Consider the following 17,071-nt stretch of genomic DNA (forward strand, 5'->3'; position numbering starts at 1 on the left):
CCTCAGCTTGACCGTCCTCAGTGCAGAATAAAAATGATAAAAATATTAAAAACCAAACCTTAAAACAAAACTTAAATAGGATGACACTTTCTTAGTAACGGTGCAAGGGTTCTTCTCCAGAAACTTTTATCAAAATATAGTGAACTATATCCTCCACCTTGAGCCCTATCCGTGCGCACGTAGTTGGTAAGTTCAATTTGAAATGGAACTCTATTGAAAGCTGTCTTGATGCAACTATACAAGGTAAGCCTAGCCATTTTTCAGGGTATTGTGCACATCTGTATATCTTGGTCTTCCAGGCGTAATCTATTGTGACTGAGAATATCCTCATTTTTGTCATTAAGGCCTGTGCCTTCATTCAAGATATATCATAAGCCTATATTGTCAAATATATGTTTGATTTTAAATCGCCCGGAAGTTTCTCAAGGATAATGTTCCTATACACGCGTTCTTTCGCAAACATGGAGATAGCAGGTTGACTTAGCTAGTATCCTTTCTTTACTTATCTCCATCTTTTTTCATCGTTGTAACCTGCTGCTAGCTCCTCAATTCCTTTGGATAACATCTTTTCTTTACTTATCTCCATCTTTTTTCATCCATGTAACATGCTCCTAGCTCCTCAATTCACTTAGCTAAAATCCTTTCTTTACTTGTGTCCATCTTTTTTCATCCATGTAACATGCTCCTAGCTCCTCAATTCACTTAGCTAAAATCCTTTCTTTACTTGTCTCCATCTTTTTTCATCCATGTAACATGCTCCTAGCTCCTGAATTCACTTTGCTATAATCCTTTCTTTACTTGTCTCCATCTTTTTTCATCCATGTAACATGCTCCTAGCTCCACAATTCACTTAGCTAAAATTCTTTCTTTACTTGTCTCCATCTTTTTTCCTCCATGTAACATGCTGCTAGCTCTTTAATTCACTTAGCCAGCATCCTTTCTTGGCTCATCTCCATCTTTTTCTGTCCATGTAACATGCTGCTAGCACCTCAATTCACTTAGCTAGCATCTTTTCTTTACTTATCTCCATCTTTCTTCATCCATGTAGCATGCTGCTAGCTTCTCAATTCACTTAGCTAAAATCCTTTCTTTACTTATCCCCATCTTTTTTCATCCATGTAACATGCTGCTAGCTCCTCAATTCACTTATCTAGTATCCTTTCTTTACTTATCTCCATCTTTTTTCATCCATGTAACATGCTGCTAGCTCCTCAATTCACTTAGCTAGCATCCTTTCTTTACTTATATCCATCTTTTTTCATCCATGTAACATGCTGGTAGTTCCTCAATTCACTTATCTAGTATCCTTTCTTTACTTATCTCCATCTTTTTTCATCCATGTAACATGCTGCTAGCTCCTCAATTCACTTATCTAGTATCCTTTCTTTACTTATCTCCATCTTTTTTCATCCATGTAACATGCTGCTAGCTCCTCAATTCACTTAGCTAGCATCCTTTCTTTACTTATATCCATCTTTTTTCATCCATGTAACATGCTGGTAGTTCCTCAATTCACTTAGCTAGCACCCTTTCTTTACTTATCTCCGTCTTTTCATCCATGTAACATGCAGGTATCTCCTCAATTTACTTAGCTAGCATCCTTTCTTTACTTATCTCCATCTTTTTTCATCCGTATATCATGCTGGTAGCTCCTCAATTCACTTAGCTAGCATCCTTTCTTTACTTATTTGCATCTTTTTTCATCCATGTAACATGCTGGTAGCTCCTCAATTCACTTAGCTAGCATCCTTTCTTTACTTATCTCCATCTTTTTTCATCCGTGTAACATGCTGGTAGTTCCTCAATTCACTTAGCTATCACCCTTTCTTTACTTATCTCCATCTTTTTTCATCAATGTAACATGCTGGTATCTCCTCAATTCACTTAGCTAGCATCCTTTCTTTACTTATCTCCATCTTTTTTCATCATGTAACATGCTGGTAGCTCCTCAATTCACTTATCTAGCATCCTTTCTTTACTTATCTCCATCTTTTTCATCCATGTAACGTGCTGGTAGCTCCTCAATTCACTTAGCTAGCATCCTTTCTTTACTTATCTCCATCTTTCTTCATCCATGTAACATGCTGCTAGCTCCTCAATTCACTTAGCTAGCATCCTTTCTTTACTTATCTCCATCTTTTTTCATCCATGTAACATGCTGGTAGCTCCTCAATTCACTTATCTAGCATCCTTTCTTTACTTATCTCCATCTTTTTCATCCATGTAACGTGCTGGTAGCTCCTCAATTCACTTAGCTAGCATCCTTTCTTTACTTATCTCCGTCTTTTTTCATGCATGTAACATGCTGGTATCTCCTCAATTCACTTAGCTAGCATCCTTTCTTTACTTATCTCCATCTTTTTTCATCCATGTAACATGCTGGTAGTTCCTCAATTCACTTAGCTAGCACCATTTCTTTACTTATCTCCATCTTTTTTCATCCATGTAACATGCTGGTAGTTCCTCAATTCACTTAGCTAGCACCCTTTCTTTACTTATCTCCATCTTTTTTCATCCATGTAACATGCTGGTATCTCCTCAATTCACTTAGCTAGCATCCTTTCTTTACTTATCTCCATCTTTTTTCATCCATATAACATGCTGGTAGCTCCTCAATTCACTTAGCTAGCATCCTTTCTTTACTTATCTCCATCTTTTTTCATCCATGTAACATGCTGGTAGCTCCTCAATTCACTTAGCTAGCATCCTTTCTTTACTTATCTCCATCTTTTTTCATCCATGTAACATGCTGGTAGCTCCTCAATTCACTTAGCTAGCATCCTTTCTTTACTTATCTCCATCTTTTTTCATCCAGGTAACATGCTGGTAGCTCCTCAATTCACTTAGATAGCATTCTTCTTTACTTATCTCCATCTTTTTTCATCCATGTAACATGCTGATAGTTCCTCAATTCACTTAGCTAGCATCCTTTCTTTACTTATCTCCATCTTTAACTATTAGTTATTTTTACTTATCTCCATCTTTTTTTATCCATGTAACATGCTGGTATCTCCTCAATTCACTTAGCTAGCATCCTTTCTTTACTTATCTCCATCTTTTTTCATCCGTGTAACATGGTGGTAGCTCCTCAATTCACTTAGCTAGCATCCTTTCTTTACTTATCTCTATCTTTTTCATCCATGTAACATGCTGGTAGTTCCTCAATTCACTTAGCTATCACCCTTTCTTTACTTATCTCCATCTTTTTTCATCCATGTAACATGCTGGTATCTCCTCAATTCACTTAGCTAGCATCCTTTCTTTACTTATCTCCATCTTTTTTCATCCATGTAACATGCTGGTAGCTCCTCAATTCACTTAGCTAGCATCCTTTCTTTACTTATCTCCATCTTTTTTCATCCATGTAACATGCTGCTAGCTCCTCAATTCACTTAGCTAGCATCCTTTCTTTACTTATCTCCATCTTTTTTCATCCATGTAACATGCTGCTAGCTCCTCAATTCACTTAGCTAGCATCCTTTCTTTACTTATCTCCATCTTTTTTCATCCATGTAACATGCTGCTAGCTCCTCAATTCACTTAGCTAGCATCCTTTCTTTACTTATCTCCATCTTTTTTCATCCAGGTAACATGCTGGTACCTCCTCAATTCACTTAGCTAGCATTCTTCTTTACTTATTTCCATCTTTTTTCATCCATGTAACATGCTGGTAGTTCCTCAATTCACTTAGCTAGCACCCTTTCTTTACTTATCTCCGTCTTTTTTCATGCATGTAACATGCTGGTATCTCCTCAATTCACTTAGCTAGCATCCTTTCTTTACTTATCTCCATCTTTTTTCATCCATCTAACATGCTGGTAGTTCCTCAATTCACTTATCTAGCACCATTTCTTTACTTATCTCCATCTTTTTCATCCATGTAACATGCTGGTAGTTCCTCAATTCACTTAGCTAGCACCCTTTCTTTACTTATCTCCATCTTTTTTCATCCATGTAACATGCTGGTATCTCCTCAATTCACTTAGCTAGCATCCATTTTTTACTTATCTCCATCTTTTTTCATCCATATAACATGCTGGTAGCTCCTCAATTCACTTAACTAGCATCCTTTCTTTACTTATCTCCATCTTTTTTCATCCATGTAACATGCTGGTAGCTCCTCAATTCACTTAGCTAGCATCCTTTCTTTACTTATCTCCATCTTTTTTCATCCAGGTAACATGCTGGTAGATCCTCAATTCACTTAGATAGCATTCTTCTTTACTTATCTCCATCTTTTTTCATCCATGTAACATGCTGGTAGTTCCTCAATTCACTTAGCTAGCATCCTTTCTTTACTTATCTCCATCTTTTTTCATCCATATAACATGCTGGTAGTTCCTCAATTCACTTAGCTAACACACTTTCTTTACTTATCTCCATCTTTTTTTATCCATGTAACATGCTGGTAGCTCCTCAATTCACTTAGCTAGCATCCTTTCTTTACTTATCTCCATCTTTTTTCATCCATGTAACATGCTGGTAGCTCCTCAATTCACTTAGCTAGTATCCTTTCTTATATTTATCTCCATTTTTTTCATCCATGTAACATGCTGCTAGCTCCTCAATTCACTTTCTTTACTTATCTCCATCTTTTTTCATCCATGTAACATGCTGGTAGCTCCTCAATTCACTTAGCTAGCATCCTTTCTTTACTTATCTCCATCTTTTTTCATCCATGTAATATGCTGGTAGCTCCTCAATCCGCTTAGTTAGCATCCTTTCTTTACTTATCTCCATCTTTTTTCATCCATGTAATATGCTGGTAGCTCCTCAATCCACTTAGCTAGCATCCTTTCTTATACTTATCTCCATCCTTTTTCATCCATATAACATGCTGGTAGCTCCTCAATTCACTTAGTTATCTCCTTATCTTTACTTATCTTTATCTTATCTTTAACTATTAGTTATCTTTACTTATCTCCATCTTTTTTTATCCATGTATCATGCTGGTAGCTCCTCAATTCACTTAGCTAGCATCCTTTCTTTACTTATCTCCACCTTTCTTCATTCATGTAACATGCAGCATGCAACATAATCGTGACAGCTCTCACTTTAGCTGTGAGAGTATAAAGCATAAAACCAATTTAGCTTATTTAATCTAACCTATGGTTTTAAGAGCTTAAAGGCCCAAAAGATTGAGAGAGATATCGTCTTTGATGCGATATTCTGACAAAATGAAATGATCAAACATCTTACCCTTAACCTAGGAGAAAAAAATTATAACAAGAACAGGCTAAATCTTTTAGTATATAATTATTTTGAAAAAGTGAACGAATTGGACGCATATTCGTGTTATGTTTCCAATCTTTATTTCTTCATGTTTAGCTTCACTAAATAAGGATAAACTTTTCTTTGTTGAATTCCCGAAATTTTATTGGTATTTTTTTGAACTCTTATAAATGGGACTTTATTTTGTAAATGTTGAATGCATTTCAACTATATTTTTAAACGGAAACGTGGCATCACCTACAACCTTATTTAGTCACCGAAGATAGGGTTTAAATATTTTATTTTATGGTCTGAGTTTCATTGTCTTACAAAAAAAAGTTCCCCATTCCTCATGCTAAGCTATCATACCCCGACGAATTTGGTTAAATCACCAACATTTTAAGGTCTTATAGCGTCATTGTTTTCATTTCTACCAATTTTTGGGAGATCTTTAGAGTCACCAGCTATCTTCCGACACAGAAAGAAGATACCAAGAATCTGCTAAAAATTAAATCTCCTGAAGATGTTACTTTTGAGTGATTTTGAATGTTTCGGCTCATCTTTTTTAGTCAACTATGACCAAAGTTGATCAACAAAATCTTACTTTTCTAATTGGAATATTATATAGCTTCTGTAGATCAGCTAAGCTTTCTAAGCTTTTAGGAATTTTTAGGAACACTTCCAAAAACATGATTCAAAACCGGAATCCTGAAAGCCATCTTTTTTTACCAAAAATTCCCGTATTTTCTGGCTCTTCTGAGAAGCCAATAACTTTATAACATAAAATCAAATATTCATTTGGAATTGACCAAATATATTACATTTGTTCTTTTATTTTAGAACAGTTATATATTTTCCATTCTTGTTGAGGGTCATCTTTTTTTGTTTCATTTAGTTACTGCTCTTTAGCAATTGTTAGTACATTATCAATCACCAATGTTCGTGGATTAGTCCTGGAAAGCTGCTTAAGCGCTTAATGTTTAAACAATAATAGCACGCTAAAGGATATCATTTTATGTATTACAATTCTTATTCACTTTTTTTTCAGTGGAGGGCTTCTGCCAGGGGATGTAGTGACGGCAGTAAATGGAGAGCCAGTAGTTGTTGCTGAAGATATATATGAAGCATTGAAACAACCAGGAAATTTAGTGCTTGATGTGTCTAGGAAAAGAGAAAAAATGAAGTTGACCATTGCTCCAGAAAATCCCTAACTGCGTTGTAATTGTTATGAGAGCAGAATAAGTAACTGTCAACTGAAATGAAACTCGTTTTAGGATTTATTTGTTTTCCCTTATTCAATACTTTGTCTCGCTTAAATCATCTTTCATTTTGTTTGCTTTTTCGCTCTTTCACCTACCGATTAGGGGTAAGGGAATTTTTTTGTTTTTTTCTCTTCTGATTTTTTTTTTTTTTTTTTTTTTAGCTATTCCGCTTCTGAATGTTGCAACTCCACTTAAGGACCCACAGCTAATTAAAAAATAATAGTAGATAATGCGTGATATTTGTCAGTAGAATATGTGCTTTAAGATACCTTAGGAATTGATTAACAGTTTTTGCGTGGGGATTATCGTTGTTGAAAATCCTGGAATAGTTACTGAGAACTTTGCCTTTTTCAAAAGACGTAATTTCTTTTAGTTAAAAATATGAATTAGTAATCTCTATTAGTTCATCGGACGTCAATACATCAGCTCAAACGTTGAAACAGATAAAACAGCTAATCGTAGTGAATTTGACTAAATTTCTATAAGAAATTTGGGAATCTACAAAAAGTGCAAGATGTTTCGTTTGACAATAAATTCTTAGCATAACCATAGATTTATTGTTCACCTGTTTAGTGAAGCTTGAAAAATGGCTTGTACGTCTCCATTACTCTGCCGAAAGAAGCCTGTGTAGCACAGTGGGAGATGCATTGGACTTACTCTGCCGAATCCCTTGATAAAGACAACATTAGCTGTGTCTTTTCATGATTTTCGGATACATAATAATCTGGAGAGTTAATCCTGCCCTCCAAACTTATGACCATGGCTGGTATAGGCTCAATACGGTTACCTCTGTGGCCAAGAAAATAACCCTGACGACAAAGTTGATTGCAAAAAATACTAACTTCCTGAGTACGCTCATCCATAGGTTTAATTGGTTAAAAACAGTTTTTCATTCTATTAGTGGGTTTTCCGTAACATCAACTGTAAAAGAAATAGAGCACCACAAGACTGCTTCGCTCAGAAATCGATTCAATTCAATTCAAATCGTTTATTAACAAAAAAACAAATCACACATTATAAACTAACTACACGCTAAGAGAGCACTGCCCGTAACGGGTGACAGTATTCATTGAATCATCAAGAAAACAAATATAAGGTAAGAAAAGAAAAGAAGAAGAAGGGAAAAGAAAAGAAAACAAACGTAAATTAATAAAACAAAACATAGAGAACTATCGGTAAAAGAAATTAGGATCTAATTCAATATTTTCCATTAAGAATCTTTTAATGTTACTTTTGAACTCTGGTAGGCTATTAGCATTTCTCAAAGTTTATGTAGATCGTTTATGATCTACATGTAAAGAATCGAGCGTTTCATCAGCAATTCCTCAATACGCTCTTCCCCGGGTCTAATTCAAAAAGAGCTTTTCCCTCTGTCATTGGACTGCCAGTAACCCCAACTGTTAAGGAAATAGAGTACCTCAAGACTGCTTTACTCAGCAAACGTGTATGATCTACATGTAAAGAATTAAACGTTCCATCAGCTATTCCTGAATACGCTCTTCCCCGGGTCTTATTCAAAAAGAGTTTTTCCCTCTGTCATTAGACTGTCAGTAACACCAACTGTCAAAGGAATGGAGCACCTCATGACTTCTTGACTCAGCAAACGTTTATGATCTACATGTGAAGAAACGAACTTTCCATCAGCAATTCCTCAATACTTTCTTCCCGGGGTCTAATTCAAAGTGTTTCCCTTTGTCATTGGACTGTCAGTAACACTAACTGTCAAAGAAATAGAACACCTCAAGACGGCTTAACTCAGTCAATGTTTATGATCTACTGGAAAAGAATCAAACGTTCCATCAGTTATTCCTAAATACGCTGTTCTCAGAGTTTAATTTAAAAAGAGTTTTTCCCCCTGTCATTAGACTGTCAGTAACACCAACTGTCCAAGAAACAGAACACCTCAATACTGTTGCACTCAGGAAATTCTTATGATCCACACGTAAAAAATCAGACGTTCCACCAGCAAATCGTGACTACGATCTTCCACGGGTCTACTTAATCCAAAAAGAGTTTTTCCCTCTGTCAATGGACTGTAATTAACACCAACTGTCAAAAAATGTAGCACCTTAAAGCTGCTTCACTCAGCAACAGTTCGTGGTCTACATGGAACAAACCGAAACATTTTGTCAGCAACACTATGCTTAAAAGTACTTTAAATTTGTTTGCCTCAAGACTGGTGGCCACCGCCAAGTGTTCTATTATCGTCAACTTCTTTAAAATTTACTGTAATTTTATAATTGTTCTAACTTACGTGTAAGAGTATTGCTATAAATGACATGCCTGATATTAATGTTATTAGAAAGAGACGTCAATGATAATTTTACCTAGTTCTTAGACGTTGTGTTTTACTCTCGATATGATTTTCCTTTTGGGAATAATTCGGTTCTTGGTCTAATCAGGAAATCAGTTTTCTCTTATGTGTATGTGTTATGCGTAACAGAATAGCCTATAAACTGTCCTAAGAACCCCCACAAAATTTTAAACTGTTTCTTGTTTAGATATTTATTACGAAGTCACTATTAGTTTAAACAATTGTGGGATGAAATATTCGTGAGCTGTGCCCAAATTATAATTGTTAGTTAAAACACTAAGAAAGACACTGCTTTACAACAAGGTACCAATAAGTACAAGATAAATTCTTCTGCCACAGACAGATTTAAAGCTGAGAGATTCATTGGTGCCTAACATTTATTGCTAAGAAATAATTTGTGTGATGATTTATTTAGAATTAGTCGCATGTAAATAATTTGAAGGTGAAGTAATCTTCCCTATTTGATGCAATCCTCATAATATGAAATTACATAGCAGTGAAACAGGGATAGTTTGCTGTGCTGAATAACTAAAACCTGGAACGTAGAAATTTGATTCTGAGAAGTGAACTAATTGACCTTGTATGATTTGTAGACGAATAGAGAAATTGTTTGATTAGTTGAATAAGTTTACTTTTGTGTTTTTCCCCATAATAATATATGCATTTTCGCAAGATGATACAATCGTAAGATTGTATCAAGATGAATCATGTTGTTTTTACCGCTTGAGTATCAGTAATATTGTGTAACGATATTCCCGGCAAATCAACGGTATCAGTTGAATTTTGGATCTATACCTGACGTTCCAACAAGGATTCCAAGGTCGACATCTCTAAGATATGGAGAAGAATTACTTGAAACATATATTAACTTGAGAAAAATGACCACAGTAAATCAAAGACAATCTTTAGTGGATATGAGTTTATACAGAACTCCATCAAAGAATATCCAAGAGTTCACTAGTAGGTGAGACGTCACATTTATCAGCCGGTAAGATGGCAACTTTGGACCCAGTGTATGCATTAGCTTGGTCCTTGAATGCACAATTTCCCCCAAATAAGTCAAAAGGGAACAGGGGCAGGACGCTCCGTCCCCAACGTTTTTTGTCACTTGGTAAAAAAAAGTAGTCGGTAAAATCGTGCTTCTTTACGCCACGATTTTTCTGACGCCGCTAATATTCTTTGTTCAGTCAAACAGTTCGTGGTAACGAACTGTAGTAAGGAGCGACCCGGCTCAATAGTAACCAAAACTCTAAAAAATGGAATTTTGATACCAATAGCAACATCAAAAGAATCGCATTTTAATGCTGGTTTTAAATATATAAGTTTCATCAAGTTTAGTCTTACCCATCAAAAGTTACGAGCCTGAGAAAATTTGCGTTATTTTAGAAAATAGGGGAAAACGCCCCCAAAAAGTCATAGAATCTTAACGAAAATCACACCATCAGATTCAGCGTATCAGAGAACCCTACTGTAGAAGTTTCGAGCTCCTATCTACAAAAATGTGGAATTTTGCATTTTTTGCCAGAAGGCAGATCACGGATGCGTGTTTATTTGTTTTTTTGTTTTTTTTTTTTTTCCCAGGGGTGATCGTATCGACCCAGTTGTCCTAGAATGTTGCAAGAGGGCTCATTCTAACGGAAATGAAAAGTTCTAGTGCCCTTTTTAAGTGACCAAAAAAATTGGAGGGCCCCTAGGCCCCCTCCCACGCTAATTATTTTCCCAAAGTCAACGGATCAAAATTCTGAGATAGCCACTTTATTCAGCGTAGTCGAAAAACCTTATAACTATGTCTTTGGGGACGACTTACTCCCCCACAGTCCCCGTGGGAGGGGCAACAAGTTACAAACTTTGACCTGTGCTTACATGTAGTAATGGTTATTGGGAAGTATACAGGCGTTTTGAAGAGGATTTTTTTGGTTTGGGGGAGGGGTTGAGAAGAGGGGGATATGCTGGGGGAACTTTCCTTCGAGAATTTGTAATGGGAGAAGAAAATTTCCATGAAGGGAGAGCAGGATTTACTAGCATTATTAAAAAAAAAACAATTAAAAAATAAAAATGAAAAAGCTTTTTCAGCTGGAAGTAAGGAACAGCAATAAAACTTAAAACAAACAGAAATTATTACCCATATGTGGGGCTCACCTCCGTCTAATACCTCGCTCTTTACGCTAAAGTATTTTCGGTAATTTCAACTACTTATTCTACGGCTTTTGTGATTCAGGGGGTCATTCTTAATGAATTGGGATAAAATTTAAGCTTTAGTGTAAAGAGCGAGGTACTGACGATGGGGCGAATCCCCTCATATATGTAATAAAAACATGAGAATACAAAAGTTCTTTACGTAAGCTAATTTATAAGTTACGTAAATCTTTTACCAATAAAAAGATTCGTAAAAATTAAAAGTTCTAGTTGCCTTTTTAATTAACCAAAAAATCAGGGGGCAACTAGGCTTCGTCCCCCGCTCTTTTTTTCTCAAAATCATTCGATCAAAATTATGAGAAGGCCATTGAGCCAAAAAAAAATATGCAAATTTCGTTTTGATTATTCCTCTGCAGAGAGCCAAAATCAAAACATGCATTGATTCAAAAACGTTCAGAAATTAAATAAAAAAAAACAAGTTTTTTCAACTGATAGTAAGGAGTGACATCAAAACTTAAAACGCACAGAAATTACTTCGTATATGAAAGAGGCTGCTTCCTCATCAACGCCCCGCTCTTTACGCTAAAGTTTTTTACTGTTTTAGAAAGAAGAATTGAGAGAGAGTCAAACTTTAGCGTAAAGAGCGGGGCGTTGATGAGGAAGCAGCCTCTTTCATATACGAAGTAATTTCTGTGCGTTTTAAGTTTTGATGTCACTCCTTACTATCAGTTGAAAAAACTTGTTTTTTTATTTAATTCAATAAAGACCACGAAAATACTGAATATCATCTGCAGAAATTTCGAATTTGGTTGGTAAATGGTTTTACCTACTCCTGCCGTGATTTTATGTGATTAAAATGAATAATGGCACAAAGATAGTGATGTAAATGAAAAAATGAACCCTTAAACAAGTAAAATTTAAAATTAACGCTCAAGTCAAGCCTAAACGAACACGAGTTACTTCAAAGATTTTGACTGCTGTCCCACCCTTAGCCGTAAACCTTCTAAAAGCTATTGCGTCATTTGGGCTTTACTAAGAGCAGAGATATATTTTACTCTGGGTGAAAAGTGTCGAAAAACACCAGAATACTTTCGCGTTTGGAGAAAGCATCAAAATTGGCTGAGATGTAATTTTGAGCATGCTCTTTAATGTGTTTCGACTACGTAAGCAGCATTTTTTTTTTCTCAGAACGCTGCTTGGTGACTGGTAATCCAAGATTGTGGACAAAAATACGAGTTAGTCAAAATGAGAAGACATTGCCGTTCAAATGGGCTAATATTGAGTAATTGATGACATATGTTCTGAATATGATCTTAAAAATAACCGAAGTTGTACCGTAGTGCTACTAAGTGGGTCAAATCCAAAATGGTGGACGAAAATACGAGTTTTGTCAAAATGAGGAGACATGGCCGTTCAAATAGGCTAGTATGGGTTAATCGGTGGCATAGGTTCCGAATATGAACGCAAGAATAACCTAATAATATAATAAAATAACTGCATAAAATTGAATGAAAAATAACTGGAAAAAGGACAAATGGGAGAAGCTGTTACTTCCTTAGTGACCCTGTTTCATAAGAAAGCCGACACTCCAGAAATGGTCTCTAAGGTCTTGTATCTAGCGGTTAAGAGCTTGAGTTATATCAGTCCTTCCCAGACAGCTGTCGTCGCTTTTGATCAAGCTCTTTATGCATTAGCTAAAAAACTATAGTTTTTGCACTTAACACCCAGCACTGAAGAAAAGCCAATTTTGGTTTTGGCTGGTATGCCTAAACAAATTGCTTACCAAGGAACAATTCATAACCTCCTTCAGAGGTAGTGGATGGAGCAACTGCATTGCTAAAGCAGGGATAACCACTCCAGGAACAGCAGAAGTGGTAATAGTTTCTCAGGACATGTCACTAACCCATCAATTTCACCAAGTGGCATTAGCCTCACTGTACATCCTTCATCAACAAGCATATGAGAATTACCTGCTTGTCGATTGTCCAGGTCTAGAAAAACAACCGGATTCTGAAAACTTGGTTTTAGCGATGAAAAGTCAGTTTCCGCAGTTTGAATTTTTGGTACTTGTCGTGGAACTCGAGGAATACCCGTTGTTGCTTGAAATGCCATATCGCTCCGCCAATTTCAAACTCAACTTGGAAATCTTACAGCTCATAGCCTTGTGGTTCTTTCTTTTCGACCATATAAATTACTTCTTAAGGACAGACAAGAGTAGCGCAGTGCCTCTAGCAGAATGTTTTGTAGACCATCCGTAAAAGTAACTTCACCATGGCTTTTATCTAATGCAGGGTTGCCAAAGGGACACTTTTAGTGCTGTTTTGACACTTATTCACTGTGGGTGACACCGTGCCACTATTGGGTGATAAAAGGCAACTTTTTGAAAAAACAGGACACTTTTTGGCATTTTTCCAAAATCAATACCATATGTATTTATTTCCAGTTTTTTCTTGATTACAACTGGTTTTAAGTTGTGCATTGTGCTTTTCAGGTTATGTTTTCGAATTAAGGATTTTTTTATCATATCCGCACTACTTTCCTTTTTAAAAGCGCAAAAATTCAAATGTGGTGAAACATGTTACTTGCTCAAGAGAGTTTAGAAAAGTTTTTTTGATAAAAAACTGACGCAAGCATATAACTGCTGGTAAGTAAAAGCTTAAGGTGTTTTATGACATGTAGCATACAGGAGTATGCAGAGGTGTGGCCTGAAAAACAGTTAGTAGCAAACTATCTGATCCTGATCTGATTTGCTGCTGCTTAATCATTTTTTGGACGAGGGTGAACCTCAACAGGTTCTTCCCAAAGTCAACCTAATGGACACACGATTTTCGTTTTTTGTGTGTTTGGGGGGAGGAGGTTGTCAAGGGACCCGATCCAAACACGCAATAAAAAAAACTATGCGGCTTTTTGTGTCTTTTTTAGGTCAACTTCACGAAATTTTCAAGTATACTTGAAAATCCCACTCAAGTTCTCACGCCGTGTGACCGGGGGACCTATCTAAACTTTCATATATACTGGAAAAATGAGATTCTCACGCCATGCGGCTTGGGGGAAACTATCTAAATTTTCAAATATACTAGAAATATAAGCAGGTTCTCGTGCTAGCAAAACAACCTGGGTTACCGGGCCCTGGAGCCTCTTGGAGTGCCTTCTGGATGCTTTTTGGGCCCCTACGATTGCTCTAGGTCGTCTTAAGTCGCCCTGAGAATGATCTAGGACCTTTTTGGGTAGCCAGGGACCACAAAAGGGGGCCTCTAAAGCGGTTCCTCTAAATTATCCCTAGGACCCCAGAGCGATCCCTGGGACCACTCTAGGGTCCTTTTGAGTGCCCTGGGATCGCAGTAAGGTCCCCCTAGAGTGGTCCTAGTTTTGCCTACAGCAACCCCAGGGCCCTAGAGCGATTCCAGGCCCTCCTGGGACCGCTTTAGTGAATTTTCGGGTTGTCTGGGTCTGCTCAAGTGCTCCTACAGCAGTATTAGGTGCCCCTAGCACTAGGACTAGGACTGGTCCTGGGTTCCCATGGTGCTAGGACTAGAAGGCCTCAGAGGCAGCCCCGCTGTAGGGCCTTTTGAGTGCCCTGGGACCGTAGTAGGGTCCCTCTAGAGTGGCCCTAGTTTCCCTTAAAGCAACCCCGGGGTCCTAGAGTCATTTCAGGCACCCTCATGACCGATCCCCGATCTCATGAATACATTAATGTTTGGATGAAATAACGATATGGTTGTGTATTTCTGCAAGAGCAACGTTACCAAACGCGTTGGCGAAAGCCAGGTGAAAAGGATGTTAAGAACTTTCCAAGCCAAGCGCGTTTCACTCGTTTTTCGATAAAGTCTGCGGGAAATAGACGAAAAAATTTTGCAGAAGATTTAATATGCTACTGAAGAAAAAGAGGGAGCGAGGGCAATTAAGCCGTGTCGGCTGCGACAGACATCGTATCTATGGTCTGCTGGCGCAAATCTTTGAAGCCCTGTCTTCATTCTGGCATTTTCTGGCCGAGACGGCTCGGGCGGCTCATAGTGAAAACAGGTTTTATTGCTGTTTTCGTTTTCTCGCCTTACGAGTAGACATTTTGGCTGAAAACGTAAGAACTAAACAACACATTTTGTCATTCATGTTGGCTGTACTCCAACTTTTCTTTACACTCTTGTAACACCGCAAACGCAGCACAAATGATGCAGAATCTTCTGCAATTCCTGAAATAAGACTGCACTTTCGAATTTTTTGGCAAAAACGACGAAAATTAAAACTGTCGTCCAAAAAGTGGCAAAGCCAGCTCTGATGCCGGAAAACGCCATAATAAAAACAGAGATTTACTGAATTTTTGGAAGAAGAATAACTAGTACAACCAAAGCGTCGATAGAACCCTTCTTCTTCTTATTCAGCAGACGGGCTTTTCAGTTGATACTATTTAGCCCTTTTCCTTTTGGCTCACTCTGTGAGATCGACAGAGCTATGGAGCTGGTTTGTCTTGTATGATTTGTATCCGCTCAGATTTCTTGAAGTATATCTTTTGATACCAGCAGTTGAATTATAAGAGAGTATATATTGATCTCTGTGCTCTGCGGGAGAGTATGGTCAGCAAGACTCTTGGCTGTTAGTGGAATTTTGTGGTGTTTGAAGCATTCTACCATTTTACGTCGCAGGGTATACTGTGCAGACGTCAGCATATTACATTCAAATAGGCAGTGATCTATTGTTTCATTCTTAAGATTACATGACCTGCAAAGGGGGGACGAGGGAACTTCGCCACTTGAATTAGGAATCTGATATGAAAATGCCTGAAAATTTAGCCCATTTGAACCTGACCGAATCCTATGATAAATCTTGGAAAGGCGCTTACTTGGGAAAGGTGATGGGGTAGGATTCTTATTAATTATCAGTACCTCTGTAAATCTCCAGCGGTAAATATCTCTAATGGGGATTGGTCTCCCACTTGGCTGGTCAATATTTAAAGCATTTTTGGCTATTTCATCTGCCTTATGGTTACCTATTATACCTGAGTGGCTTGGAATATACTGTATATGAGTTAAAATACCTTTTGAAGCAAAAATATCAATAATCCTAAGACAAAGAAATGTGTCAATATCCATCTTATTTTGAGAAGCTGACGAAAGAAGCTCTAGGCTTGACAAAGAATCAGAATATATTATAATATTTTTAATATTAACATTCATATATTCATTAACCATGAGGAAATCTAGTGCCATGATTATGGCATTTAGCTCGGCAGACATTACAGATGAATTATCTTGTAATCTCTCTCCTAAACCGATATTATGGGTTGGGAAGAAAGCTCCGCTTGCCACTTTCTCATTCATTTTGGACCCATCTACAAAAATTTGGAAATAGTTTTTATAAGCAACATTATTTAATTCGGCAAATTTTTTCTGAATAAAAGAAATGGGGGTAAGTTCTTTGGTCCACTTTGAGAAGTCAGTCTTTATTATGGGGGTTGACCAACTCCAAGGGGGGGTTTGGGGGAATGTGGGTGCAATAGATTTTACTGGCACCGGGAACTTCTTCTGGATATTTGCATATTCATTTGCAACGCCTCTAAACATAGATGGATTTCTTAACCAGTTATGCAGGGAATGAGAATCATTGGCTTCAATTTTTGTAAGGTACTTAATTAGTGGAGATCTTCTTCTTTCATTTATTGGTGATAGTCCACTCTCAGTAAGCAGAAACTTAGTTTGTGTTGGTTTCCTAAGACCAAATATAAGACGAATTATATCATTTTGTGTCGTTTCGATTTTTTGCATGTGGGTCTTAGCACAAGCACCATACACTATGAGGCCATAATCAATATGGGGTCTTATATATGATTTATAAAATTGGATTAGTGTTTTCTCATTACAGCCCCAAGGTGTGGCTAGTAGCCTTTTAATTATTCTTGTTTTTCTATAGCACTTTTTTATTGTATTTGTGATGTGGAGGTGGAAGTTTAGTTTTTGGTCAAGTATGAGCCCTAGGTAATTAATTTGATTATCCTCTGGGATAAGTATTCCATTTAATGCTAGCCTAGCATCATAATGATTTCGCTTATGGTGGAATTGGATAATTTTTGACTTTGTGGGTGCAGTAGGTAAAATGGACTTTTGGGAGAACTTTTCAAATTGGAAAAGTGCATTTTGCAACTTTGAATGCGTAA

The 17,071-nt window shown here is 37.1% G+C and overlaps 1 protein-coding gene across 2 annotated transcripts in view; it reads left to right on the top strand.

Annotated features, from left to right (window-relative positions):
• LOC136027111 (serine protease HTRA2, mitochondrial-like) overlaps nucleotides 1-6,543 on the top strand; it is a 47,425-nt gene extending 40,882 nt beyond the window's left edge. For both annotated transcript variants that reach the window (XM_065704054.1, XM_065704055.1), the window contains one exon: nucleotides 6,260-6,543. In XM_065704054.1, coding sequence (XP_065560126.1) covers nucleotides 6,260-6,422 — 163 coding nt within the window. In that variant the 3' untranslated portion in view covers nucleotides 6,423-6,543. The remainder of the gene's footprint in view (nucleotides 1-6,259) is intronic.
• Nucleotides 6,544-17,071: the final 10,528 nt, after the last annotated feature.

The sequence above is a fragment of the Artemia franciscana genome, chromosome 5 (assembly GCF_032884065.1).
Source record: "Artemia franciscana chromosome 5, ASM3288406v1, whole genome shotgun sequence".
Classification (NCBI taxonomy): Eukaryota; Metazoa; Arthropoda; class Branchiopoda; order Anostraca; family Artemiidae; genus Artemia; species Artemia franciscana.